General features: G+C 39.9%; 1 protein-coding gene across 1 annotated transcript in view; it reads left to right on the forward strand.

The window, feature by feature from the left end:
• Positions 1–7,981: 7,981 nt before the first annotated feature.
• Positions 7,982–13,524, forward strand: part of LOC110493901 (N-terminal EF-hand calcium-binding protein 1-like) — a 65,320-nt gene continuing 59,777 nt past the window's right edge. The window contains exon 1 of the mRNA XM_036949891.1: positions 7,982–8,268. Within this exon, the coding sequence (XP_036805786.1) occupies positions 8,143–8,268 (126 nt within the window). The 5' untranslated portion in view covers positions 7,982–8,142. The remainder of the gene's footprint in view (positions 8,269–13,524) is intronic.

Genomic DNA, 13,524 nt, shown 5'->3' on the forward strand with positions numbered 1-13,524 from the left:
CCACCACCTACTGTACTGGAGTGTGTAGTCGATCACAGTTTAATAAAGACAGACAAAAATAATAAACAAACACAACCTGACTTCCGCCTACATAGACATACCCAAAAGCACTGTAATTCGTTATAATGAGAGGGCCATAAACAAAACCTAGTAATGCTTATACTACCAGAAATATTACAATCTCATAGTTATGTTATCTATTTATCAAACATAGTTATACATTGCTGAGGTGTAGTCATTTTTAGGACACAAGGTCAAGTACACAGTACAAATATGATTAAAATGTAAAAATATAAAAATCATATAATTTTTCCTATTCAACAAAAGTGGGGGAATAGGGGTTTAAATGATTGAAATGCTTTCTAAATATAGTAACAATCAAATCACTTTCAAATAACTTTCAAATAAATATGATCATACTTAGTTACAGTACAAATTGTAACTGATGACAGAGCATTTTCTGCCCAGTGTTCTCCGCCATTCAAATGCCTGCTGACTCGTTACAAACTTCAGCTCTAAGGACAAGTTGATTTTGTCTCTCTGTGACCAAGAGAAGGTGATCTTGTTTCAATACTGCAAAATTATTTTGTATTTTTTCATATTGAAAGCTCTAAATCCACCAGAGAATATTACAGCGAGATGAGACTGCGTTTGCTGCCATTGCTAGTCTCCCGTCCCATATGTTGTATTTTAAGCAGAGCTGCCATGTTCACAAACAGGGGTATTTGATCCTTTGTCTGGATAGGCCAGAAAATGTGAGGTGTCGTTCCTTATGCAAATTGGGTGTCAGATTTTACATACAGCTACAGCCGGAAGTGACTTTTCGTAGCAGATTAGAAGAGAATTTTAGCAGACCCTAACCCTTTTCCTAACCTTAACCTCATTCACCTAACCTGCTGTGTAAATTCTCATAATCTGCTCCGAAAAAGTCACTTCCGGTAGTAGCTTTATTCTGCATCTCAGATGAGAGTAGAGAATGGCATGCGAAGCAGGACAACCAGAGCTGTCACGGAGTTCACATCAGTTGATGTTGTTCTGTTCACAGAGCACTTTGTTCACAAAAATGTGCTGTATGCATTATGGTGAAATGCTTACTTTCGAGCCCATTCCCAAAATGCAGAGTTAAAAAGTAAGACAAATATTTGCTAAATAAAAAAGGAAATAGTAACACAATAAAAAACAAAAATGAGGCTATATACAAGGAGTACCAGTACCGAATCAGGGGTCCAAGGTAGATGAGATCCTTGAGGAAGAACTGAGTGATTTCCACAAGATGGGCCGGTTGCAAAGTCAAAATTGGATATAGCCTGTTGTAAACAAATAAGAAAATAAATATATTTTTTCTCTTAATATAACATTAGGGTTAGGAAGTGTGGTTAAAGTTAAGGTTACATTTAAAGTCAGATTTTATCACTTTGTGGCTGTGCCAGCTACTAACCTGCGCCTTTTAATGGGAAAGTAATCTAAAAGTAATCAGATAACGTTACTGAGTTTGGGTAATCCAAAAGTTACGTTACAGATTGCAATTTTGGACAGGTACAGTGCCTTGCGAAAGTATTCGGTCCCCTTGAACTTTGCGACCTTTTGCCACATTTCAGGCTTCAAACATAAAGATATAAAACTGTATTTTTTTGTGAAGAATCAACAACAAGTGGGACACAATCATGAAGTGGAACGACATTTATTGGATATTTCAAACTTTTTTAACAAATCAAACACTGAAAAATTGGGCGTGCAAAATTATTCAGCCCCTTTACTTTCAGTGCAGCAAACTCTCTCCAGAAGTTCAGTGAGGATCTCTGAATGATCCAATGTTGACCTAAATGACTAATGATGATAAATACAATCCACCGGTGTGTAATCAAGTCTCCGTATAAATGCACCTGCACTGTGATAGTCTCAGAGGTCCGTTAAAAGCGCAGAGAGCATCATGAAGAACAAGGAACACACCAGGCAGGTCCGAGATACTGTTGTGAAGAAGTTTAAAGCCGGATTTGGATACAAAAAGATTTCCCAAGCTTTAAACATCCCAAGGAGCACTGTGCAAGCGATAATATTGAAATGGAAGGAGTATCAGACCACTGCAAATCTACCAAGACCTGGCCGTCCCTCTAAACTTTCAGCTCATACAAGGAGAAGACTGATCAGAGATGCAGCCAAGAGGCCCATGATCACTCTGGATGAACTGCAGAGATCTACAGCTGAGGTGGGAGACTCTGTCCATAGGACAACAATCAGTCGTATATTGCACAAATCTGGCCTTTATGGAAGAGTGGCAAGAAGAAAGCCATTTCTTAAAGATATCCATAAAAAGTGTCGTTTAAAGTTTGCCACAAGCCACCTGGGAGACACACCAAACATGTGGAAGAAGGTGCTCTGGTCAGATGAAACCAAAATTGAACTTTTTGGCAACAATGCAAAACGTTATGTTTGGCGTAAAAGCAACACAGCTCATCACCCTGAACACTGTCAAACATGGTGGTGGCAGCATCATGGTTTGGGCCTGCTTTTCTTCAGCAGGGACAGGGAAGATGGTTAAAATTGATGGGAAGATGGATGGAGCCAAATACAGGACCATTCTGGAAGAAAACCTGATGGAGTCTGCAAAAGACCTGAGACTGGGACAGAGATGTGTCTTCCAACAAGACAATGATCCAAAACATAAAGCAAAATCTACAATGGAATGGTTCAAAAATAAACATATCCAGGTGTTAGAATGGCCAAGTCAAAGTCCAGACCTGAATCCAATCGAGAATCTGTGGAAAGAACTGAAAATTGCTGTTCACAAATGCTCTCCATCCAACCTCACTGAGCTCGAGCTGTTTTGCAAGGAGGAATGGGAAAAAATGTCAGTCTCTCGATGTGCAAAACTGATAGAGACATACCCCAAGCGACTTACAGCTGTAATCGCAGCAAAAGGTGGCGCTACAAAGTATTAACTTAAGGGGGCTGAATAATTTTGCATGCCCAATTTCTCAGTTTTTGATTTGTTAAAAAAGTTTGAAATATCCAATAAATGTCGTTCCACTTCATGATTGTGTCCCACTTGTTGTTGATTCTTCACAAAAAAATACAGTTTTATATCTTTATGTTTGAAGCCTGAAATGTGGCAAAAGGTCGCAAAGTTCAAGGGGGCCGAATACTTTCGCAAGGCACTGTAACTATTAAATGAAAACGGGTTACATTTAGAAAGTAAACTACCCAACCCTGTGTGCTTCGAAGACCTGTTTGTAAGCGTAACTGGGGAGGAAGATTAGTTTGTCGCTTGGAGGCACACAGCATGTGGGTGTGTGCAAAACTGCTACAGCGAGTGAATATTTTTTATTTAAAATATTCATTATAGCCAATAGGAAAGACAAGGGCCATATGTTACGAAAATTGTTTTGCATGCGAGGATTACTGATGTTTCTAAATGTTAAAACACAGCATCGGGACTGTGTTCTTATTTTTTTTATTTCACCTTTATTTAATCAGGTAGGCCAGTTGAGAACAAGTTCTCATTTACAACTGCGGCCTGGCCAAGATAAAGCAATGGCAGTGCGACTGTAACAGTATAACTTTAGACCGTCCCCTCGCGAACCAGGGACCCTCTGCACACATCAAGAACAGTCACCCACAAAGCATCCTTACCCATCGCTCCACAAAAGCTGCGGCCCTTACAGAGCAAGGGGAACTACTACTTCAAGGTCTCAGAGCAAGTGACGTCACCGACTGAAACGCTATTCAGCCGCTAACACCACCGCTAACTAAACTAGCCGTTTCACATCCGTTACACGACAAAAACAACAACAGAGTTACACTTGGGATAAGCAAACATACAGTCAATAACATAATAGAAAAATATATGTACAGTGTGTGCAAACATAGTAAGATTAGGGAGGTAAGGCAATAAATAGGCCATAGTGGAGAAATAATTACAATTTAGCATTAACACCGAAGTAATAGATGTGCAGATGATGATGTGCAAGTAGAGATACTGGGGTGCAAAAGAGCAAAAAAATAAATAACAATATGGGGATGAGGTAGTTGGGTGTGCTATTTACAGATGGGCTGTGTACAGCTGCTCTGACAACTGATGCTTAAAGTTAGTGAGGGAAAAATAAGTCTCCAGCTTCAGTGATTTTTTCAATTCGCTCCAGTCATTGGCATCAGAGAACTGGAAGGAAAGGTGGCCAAGGGATGACCAGTGGCTTTGGGGATGACCAGTTAGATATACCTGCTGGAGTGCGTGCTACAGGTGGGTGTTGCTATGGTGACCAGTGAGCTGAGATAAGGCGGGGCATTACCTAGCATATACTTATGGATGATCTGGAGTCAGTGGGTTTGGCGGCAAATATGTAGTGAGGGTGGGTAGTATAGGGGGCTTTGGTGACAAAGCGGATGGCACTGGGATAGACTATATCCAATTTGCTGAGTATAGTGTTGGAGGCTATTTTATAAATGACATCGCCAAAGTCAAGGATCGGTAGGATAGTCAGTTTTACGAGGGTATGTTTGGCAGCATGAGTGAAGGACGCTTTGTTGTGAAATAGGAAGCCGATTCTAGATTTAATTTTGGATTGGAGATGCTTAATGTGAGTCTGGAAGGAGAGTTTACAGTCTAACCAGACACCTAGGTATTTGTAGTAGTCCACATATTCTAAGTCAGAACCGTCCAGAGTAGTGATGCTAGGCGGGCGGGCGGGTGCAGGCAGCAATCGGTTGAAGAGCATGCATTTAGTTTTACTAGCATTTAAGAGAAGTTGGAGACCATGGAATGAGTGTTGTATGGCATTGAAGCTCGTTTAGAGGTTAGTTAACACAGTCTCCAAAGAAGGGCCAGGTGTATACAGAATGGGGTCGTCTGCGTGGAGGTGGATCAGAGAATCACCAGCAGCAAGAGCGACATCATTGACATATACAGAGAAAAGAGTCGACCCGAGACTTGAACCCTGTGGCACCCCCATAGAGACTGCAAGAGGTCCGGACAACAGGCCCTCCGATTTGACACACTGAACTATCTGAGAAGTAGTTGGTAAGCCAAACGAGGCAGTCATTTGAGAAACAAGGCTATTGAGTCTGCTGATAAGAATGCGGTGATTGACAGAGTCGAAAGCCTTGGCCAGGTCAATGAAAAAGGCTGCACAGTACTGTCTTCTATCGATGCTGGTTATGATATCGTTTAGGACCTTGAGCGTGGCTGAGGTGCACCCATGACCAGCTCGGAAACCAGATTGCGTAGTGGAGAAGGTATGATGGGATTCGAAATGGTCGGTGATCTGTTTGTTACCTTGGCTTTCGAAGACTTTAGAAAGGCAGGGCAGGATGGATATAGGTCTATAACAGTTTGGGTCTAGAGTGTTTCCCCCTTTTGAAGATAATTTTTGGTCCTTAAATGGAACTGGTATACTTACTTATTTATCAGAATTTTCTTTAACCAATTTTGTTTTTAAATGCAGGGCCGACAGACAAGTTCCTTACTTTTCCCCCCTTTCTGAAGTAATGCTGCAATTAGTTGGTTGTAATTTTGGATAGAGCAGATATTTCCATATATTTTAGTTAGCTGCATGTGTGACAACTCCACCAGTCCTATTTATGATATAATTAACAAAGATTGTACTCGTTTGTTGTTGTTGAAAAAAAGGTTAGGGTTAGGGTTGGACATAAAGTTAGGGTTAGGTTTAATATCTGATTTTAAGAAGACACATTTGATAAATGGGCGGGAATTAGCCATAATCATGACTTTGTGGCTATGTTAACAAAGGAAGACCACTTGGGAACCATCTGTGTCATGTGACCAATGTAAGGCGATGTGAGCAACAACGTAGCTAGTAGGCCATATTTTTTTTTACATGATAAATGAGAATTTCTAGAAATTAGAGATTCACTTCCAAAATGAAAATAAAATATTTTTACACATGGAAACTAAATCTTATGGGAGCCAAAACAAGATACAATAAAAAATGTTAAACAAGCAACATTTATTTATTAACTAGAGTTTGGGTTTTGCTTGTTTGAAACAGGATTACAGTAATACATATTCATAAGAGTACACAAATCACAAACTCTGCACTGGACCTTTGGTGACAAAAGCTCTCCCCTGCACAGGTTGGGGTGCATATGTGAGAATTAAAAAAATATTATATATTAGAACACAAATAATATGTTCTGTTATTATCTACAATGTATTGTTATCCATAGCCTATACTTTGTGTGTGTGTGTGTGTGTGTGTGAGAAAAATATATATTTTATCTCTGGGATAGCCTTGTAATGACGTTCGTCTGTACGAGAGGCGGACCAAAGCGCAGCGTGGTTGTTTTGATTCATGTTTTTAATAAATAACTTCACATGAACAAACTAACAAAAACAAGAAATGTGAAAACGCAAAACAGTCCTATCCTGTGACAACAAACACAGTGACAGGAACAATCACCCACAAACACAGTGACACCCAGGCTACCTAAGTATGATTCTCAATCAGAGACAACTAATGACACCTGCCTCTGATTGAGAACCATACTAGGCCGAAACATAGAAATACCCAAATCATAGAAAAACAAACATAGACTGCCCACCCAACTCACGCCCTGACCATACTAACTACATACAAAACAAAAGAAATAGAGGTCAGAACGTGACAAGCCTATCATCAGCAGATGGCAATGTGTGGCCCAACAAACCTCTGAGACATCTATAGTGGGGTCAGAAATTATTAACACCCTTGATAAATGACTGTATAAAATATAAAATTAAAATAGTGAGTTATATTGTATGCTCCAAAAAAATTGGAACTTATGTTATTTTATACTAATACAATTACTCAGAGAAAGATTTTGTTAAACAAGTAATAAAAAATTACTAACACCCCTGTTTTCAATACCTTTCAATACCTCCCCTTGTGAGGATAACACCACTGAGCCTTTTAAAAAATGTTTGGGAGAAATCTTAGACCATTGCTCTGTACAGACACCTTCCAGATCCTTGATTACCTTCGTATGTACTCATGGACTGCCCTCTTCAATTCAAACCACAGGGTTTCAATGGGTTTTATGTCTGGAGACTGAGTTGCAAAATGTTGATTTTGTGGCCAATTAACCATTTCTGTGTGGATTTTGATGTGTGCTTGGGGTTACTGTCTATCTAGATGATTCACTTGCAGCCAAATGTCAGCCTCCTGGCAGAGGCAACCGGGTTTTTGGCTAAACGTTTATGATGAGGTTGACCTTAACAAGGGTCCCAGGACCAGTGGTAGCAAAATAGTCCCATAACATCAAAGACCCACCGCCATATTTTACAGTAGGTAAAATGTAGATGCTAAACCCACCACTGGGGTGTACGTGGCCAAAGAGCTCTATTTTCATGTCATCTGACCAAAGCATCGGTTCCAATCCAAGTGCCAATGCCATTTAGCAAACTCCAGGCACTTACCTTTGCTGTATAACATGAAAATAGAGCTCTTTGGCCACACACGCCAGTAGTGGGTTTGGCGTTGAAATGAGAATGCATGAGCAGAAAAAATATGGTGGTGGATCTCTGATGTTATGGGGCTATTTTGTTTCCACTGGTCCTGGGGCCCTTGTTATGGTCAACGGCATCATGAACTTTACCCAGTAAAAAAGCTTGCATCATAAATAACTACTCATTATTATTTGTAGATCAGTCACATCAACTTACCCATGATACATCACAGTTTTGATTCTCTCAAACAGGACCATTATCTGCTCATTTCGCTGAGTCTACCTTTAACCTACAGGTAGCTGGAGGCCAATTTTTATTTCCTTCATATCAACATCCTTATTGTAGCTCTATCAATTTATTCGCTTCTAATGTTTGAAATTCGCCTATTCTAGCCTTTTCTACCATTTATATTATAAAATAATGTTATTATTGCGCCACGTAGTATCTTTTCCTCCTCTTGCCTAGCAGGGATGCGCAACAAAGATGTTGACCAATCAGCGCTCCAGAAGGTGGGGTTACCTACCGCAGAAAGTTGAAGAGCAACATCACTGCTGGAGTACGGTTGCAGATCAACATCACTGTTGCAGCACTGTTGCCTCGGTTTAGCAGGGCAGGGCGACACTTTTGAACCCATTGTCAAAAGGCTACACTTTCCAACGAGCAGGTGTCTGTCTACAAGTCGGCTATACATCTTCCACATCAAGATGTTGGCGTGCACAAAGATGATCACTATGTGCCTTCAGTCGGCGAAAAATAAGCATCTTCGCTCTCAGCAGGATCAACCGCAGCCACTGCAAAGCCCTGTTAATGGACTTCCAATTTTCAAAGATGTAAGTAGTCACATATTCTCTCTGAAAGCTCTGCATACTGCTGTCAGAAACAATCACGCTTTTGAAATTCTTTATTTGCCTATGGTTGATGTATGTTCATTTAGGGGGTGGGTATAATTTGTGGAACGTTCCAACGGGAATCAGTTCCAATAACTTCGTAAATAACAAGGATGCCAACAAACAACGCATACAAAGTAGCATGATCAATTCACCTAGCTAACTAGTTGCCGAATAGGCGTCAACTCACCACGTAGCTTAATATTCATGTTTGTACATAGGCTACCAGAGTGAGGACAAACATTTTTCAGAATAAACGTGGTGAGTGAAAAACTCAACCAATTTGCCCCTCCCTACCTGGTATCTTATTCTCCCGCTATACAACTTTGAATGCGTTGTTTGTTTACAACCTTGTTATTTACGAAGTTTTTGGAACAGATTACTGTTGGAATGTAACACAAATTATACCCACCCTTGTAAGCATGCATAAAAACTATTATGCATAGTTGAACTATAGCCTAATGGTGTTAAAAACCAGTGAACCTCTATGTATTTATAATCAATCATCATGGAGATTAAGTTGCTTGTTTTGTAAGCATCTTGTTTTAAAAATTCATGATAAATACATCTTGCCATATTGTGGCTAAAGACACCATTATCGACCTACTGTAACCAACACAAACATTCAATTGAGGTTAAGTGCCCATATCTCCACCACACCTTGCTGCACTCATTGACTCCTGATATGATATTTGACGACCATGAATTGAACTCAACCGCTATGTGTGTGTATGTGTGTGTGTGTGTGTGTGTGTGTGTGTGTTTAACAAGAACAAACAAAAATTTGACAAACTGGGGACATTTTGTTAGGAGCTAGGGTTAAGGTTAGGTTTTTGGGTTAGGGTTAGTGATGCACCGATATTACATTTTTGGCTGATACCGATATCTGATATTTTCCTTGTAAAAAAAATAAAACAATACTGATAACCGATATTAAAAATTTTAGCGACCTTTTTACGCATTCCAGTACAGTTAAATAGTTAACACACACACATGGACACAGCGGTCTAAGGCACTGCATCTCTGTGCAAGAGGCATCACTACAGTCCCTAGTTCGAATCCAGGCTGTATCACATCCGGCCGTGATTGGGAGTCCCATAAGACGGCGCACAATTGGCCCAGCGTCGTCTGGGTTTGGTCGGGGTAGGTTGTCATTGTAGATAAGAATTCATTCTTAACTGACTTGCCTAGTTAAATAAAGGTTACACACACAAACACACCACACTGACCAAAAAGTTATTTTGTTGGCTTTACTTATGTCCCCACATCATCAAAACCTATTTCTTTCACTTGCTGTGCTGTTTCGTTGTTCAGTCGTTCAGTCGTTTCATTCTCAACCAGGATTTCTATGGAACGCCGTTTGGGTCTTTGCCTGTCAAAAAATACACTATTTAAAACTATTTGACGTGTCAAATAACACTGACGTTTCAAATAGCACTATTTGACGTGTCAAATAAGTTTGTTGACCAATCAGGACCTGAATATGACTGCACATCACACAAAAAATTTAACGCGATCATACATTTTTTAAAGTAGTTATTACACATTGATTACACTGTCACTCGTATTTCATACGTCACAACGATTCATCGATACGTATGCTATGATGCTAGTGAAGTTGTCTTGTGCACCTACAGTGCTGGTCATTTAAAAAAAAGCTAGCTAGCTCATGAATGCAAACAATGTTCTTCCCCAAAAACATAGCAAAATGACAATCTGTTTGACTAGCTATATAGTTAGCTAGCTAACTATACAGCTAGGTGATATAGTTACGTGTCATCATCTAAAATAACCCTAATTTATAAGACAGTTCTTATTTGATTAATGATGGTCGGACCCTTCTATGTGAAGCTAGCCACAATAAGGCTTAGCCACAATAGTGGACTTTGCAGTTAGCCTTTGTTAGGTTCTAATTTTTCAGAGTAAATAACTCACGGACACTAGAGAAGCTTTAACCAAGTTTAATTCTTCCCAAAGGGTCGTTACAGCTGTAATTCAGACAAAAAAAAAACATTCAACACAAGCACTGATATTTAACCCTTTCACACACAGTGAGTTGGGATCATATGTTATTTATGTGACCCTCTCTCTCACCATGCACTAACCAGAGGAAGAATAATGAATGCGCTTAGATACAAATATATTGTCTTTGCCATCATCTCCTTGAAAATGTATTGTGCATTTCAGAATATTGATTTATTGAGATGCATGCACTCTTGCCTGACAATGCCAACTGATGAACTTTGATTTGATTTTCTATCGCTCTCGAGATAAACAACCCAAATATAGCGTTAGAGAATTTTGGGCTAATTCTTTCGGTTGATATGTGGATGAGCTCTATGTGATATGAATATATTACAAAGCTAAATAGTTCTGAGATACCGTTGTATAATTTGCCCTTGGAAATGTCATATTTTGCCCTATAGGTAACATAGAAAAGTCACAGTTTATGATATCATTTTGAATTCAATAGAGTGTGAAGCTGTGGGTAATATTTGTAATCGGGAACACAAATAATCATGGTCTTAAGCTGCAATTTGAACACAGAGGAATACAACCTCACATCTCAACTGCTTGAATTAGGCAGAAGGAGAAGGCAGACGCTCCAAAAGATTCTCCTCTAAAAGTTTGATGGCTTCTTTGTTGACCGTGTGTAAAATATTTGTGCTTGAATGTGCGTGTGCGTGCATGACTATGCGTGCGTGCAAAACTGTACATTTCCGTACACTGAATAACAGGAAGTTAGGACGAGGGAGATCATCCCCAGGCAGTCACTTGGGCACCAGTCTCCTTCCCCTCATAGAGAACAGTGTCAGTAGGACTCGAGGTTCCCACTAGTTTAACACCTTCCAACGTGCCACCCGAAACAGAGACGCTCTGGGATGCAAGGCTGACCTTTATCTGCACGTTGTAAATGATGCATTATCCTCTCAAAACACTTTAGCAAAATATGGGGCCATGCAACTGAGCCTTTCTCACTGCCATCTAGAAGCAAATGCCAAGTAAATAACGTTTAGACAGTTAAGAGAATGTGTTGGTCCAATTAGAGATACAATGGGTTTCTTTTAATACATTTTCTTTCATTTCCAAGGAAGACAGGAAAGCTAAGATGTTACATTCAATGTGAATGTTTTTGTTGTTCATTGAAGTGTAAAATAGATGTTTTCAAATCTGTCATTAAAACAAGCTAAATGAATCATGGGAATATACAGTTGAATTCGGAAGTTTACGTACACCTTACCAATTACATTTAAACTCCGTTTTTCACAATTCCTGACATTTAATCATAGTAAGAATTCCCTGTCTTAGGTCAGTTAGGATCCCCACTCTATTTTAAGAATGTGAAATGTCAGAACAATTGTAGAGAAGGATTTATTTCAGCTTGTATTTCTTTCATCACATTCCCAGTGGGTCAGAAGTTGACATACACTCAATTAGTAATTGGTAGCATTGCCTTTTAATTGTTGAACTTGGGTCAAAAGTTTTTGGTAGCCTTCCACAAGCTTCCCACAATAAGTTGGGTGAATTTTGGCCCATTCCTCCTGACAGAGCCTGTGTAACTGAGTCAGGTGTGTAGGCCTCCTTGCTCGCACATGCTTTTTCAGTTCTGCCCACACATTTTCTATAAGATTGAGGTCAGGGCTTTGTGATGGCCACTCCAATACCTTGACTTTGTTGCCCTTAAAGCCATTTTGCCACAACGTTGGAAGTATGCTTGCGGTCATTGTCCATTTGGGAGACCCATTTGCGACCAAGCTTTAACTTCCTGATGTCTTGAGATGTTGCTTCAATATATCCACATAATTTTCCATCCTCATGATGATATTTTGTGAAGTGCACAAATCCCTCCTGCAACAAAGCACCCCCACAACATGATGCTGCCACCCCCGTGCTTCACGGTTGGGATGGTGTTCTTCAGCTTGCAAGCATCCCCCTTTTTTCTCCAAACATAACGATGGTCATGATGGCCAAACAGTTCTATTTTTGTTTCATCAGACCAGAGGACATTTCTCCAAAAAGTATAATCTTTGTCCCCATGTGCAGTTGCAAACCGTAGTCTGTCTTTTTTTATGGCGGTTTTTGGAGCAGTGGCGTCTTCCCTGCTGAGCAGCCTTTCAGGTTGTGTCGATATGGGACTCGTTTTACCGTGGATATAGATACTTTTTTTTACCTGTTTCCTCCAGCATCTTCACAGGGTCCTTTGCTGTTGTTCTGGGATTGATTTGCACTTTTCGCACCAAAGTACTTTCATCTCTAGGAGACAGATCGTGTCTCCTTCCTGAGCGCTATGACGGCTGCATGGTCCCATGGTGTTTATACTTGCGTACTATTGTTTGTACAGATGAACCTTCAGGCGTTTGGAAATTGCTCCCAAGGATGAACCAGACTTGTGGAGGTCTACAATTTTTTTTTTTAGGTCTTGGCTGATTTCTTTTGATTTTCCCATGATGTCAAGCAAAGAGGCACTGAGTTTGAAGGTAGGCCTTGAAATACATCCATAGGTACACCTCCAATTGACTCAAATGATGTCAGTTAGCCTATCAGAAGCTTCTAAAGCCATGACATAATTTCCTGGAATTTTCCAAGCTGTTTGAAGGCGCGGTCAACTTAGTATATGTAAACTTCTGATCCACTGGAATTATGATGATGTGAAATAATCTGTCTGTGAACAATTGTTGGAAAAATTACTTGTGTCATGCACAAAGTAAATGTCCAGACCGACTTGCCAAAACTATAGTTTGTTAACAAGAAATTTGTGGAGTGGTTGAAAAACGAGTTTTAATGACTTCATCCTAAATTTGTAAACTTTCGACTTCAACTGTATTTCTATAATTTACAGTAAACACAATGGCATAACTTTGCACTTATCAGCTTGTCTAGCACAGACAAATGCATCCAAAATAGAAAAACAATTGTGTTAGATATGTGGTCACACTATTCGTCACAACTGACTGGTCTGGGGCTATGAGCAAATAGACATTGACAGTTGGGGTCATAGGCTAGTTGAAGACCCTGTGGTTGTTGACTTCTGCAAGATGATAGTTGGAGGCAGCTTATTAATACGCCGTAGGTTGAGCTAGGGATGGATCCTGATGTCAAAGGTCATTAATCTTCACTTATCCCAAGTGATGGAGAAATCAGATTGAGCAATTGCTTGTCACATGTAAGTGTTGTTTTATGCTCTTTGGATTGAGTTAG

This window comes from Oncorhynchus mykiss, chromosome 17 (genome assembly GCF_013265735.2).
Source record: "Oncorhynchus mykiss isolate Arlee chromosome 17, USDA_OmykA_1.1, whole genome shotgun sequence".
NCBI classification, from domain to species: Eukaryota; Metazoa; Chordata; class Actinopteri; order Salmoniformes; family Salmonidae; genus Oncorhynchus; species Oncorhynchus mykiss.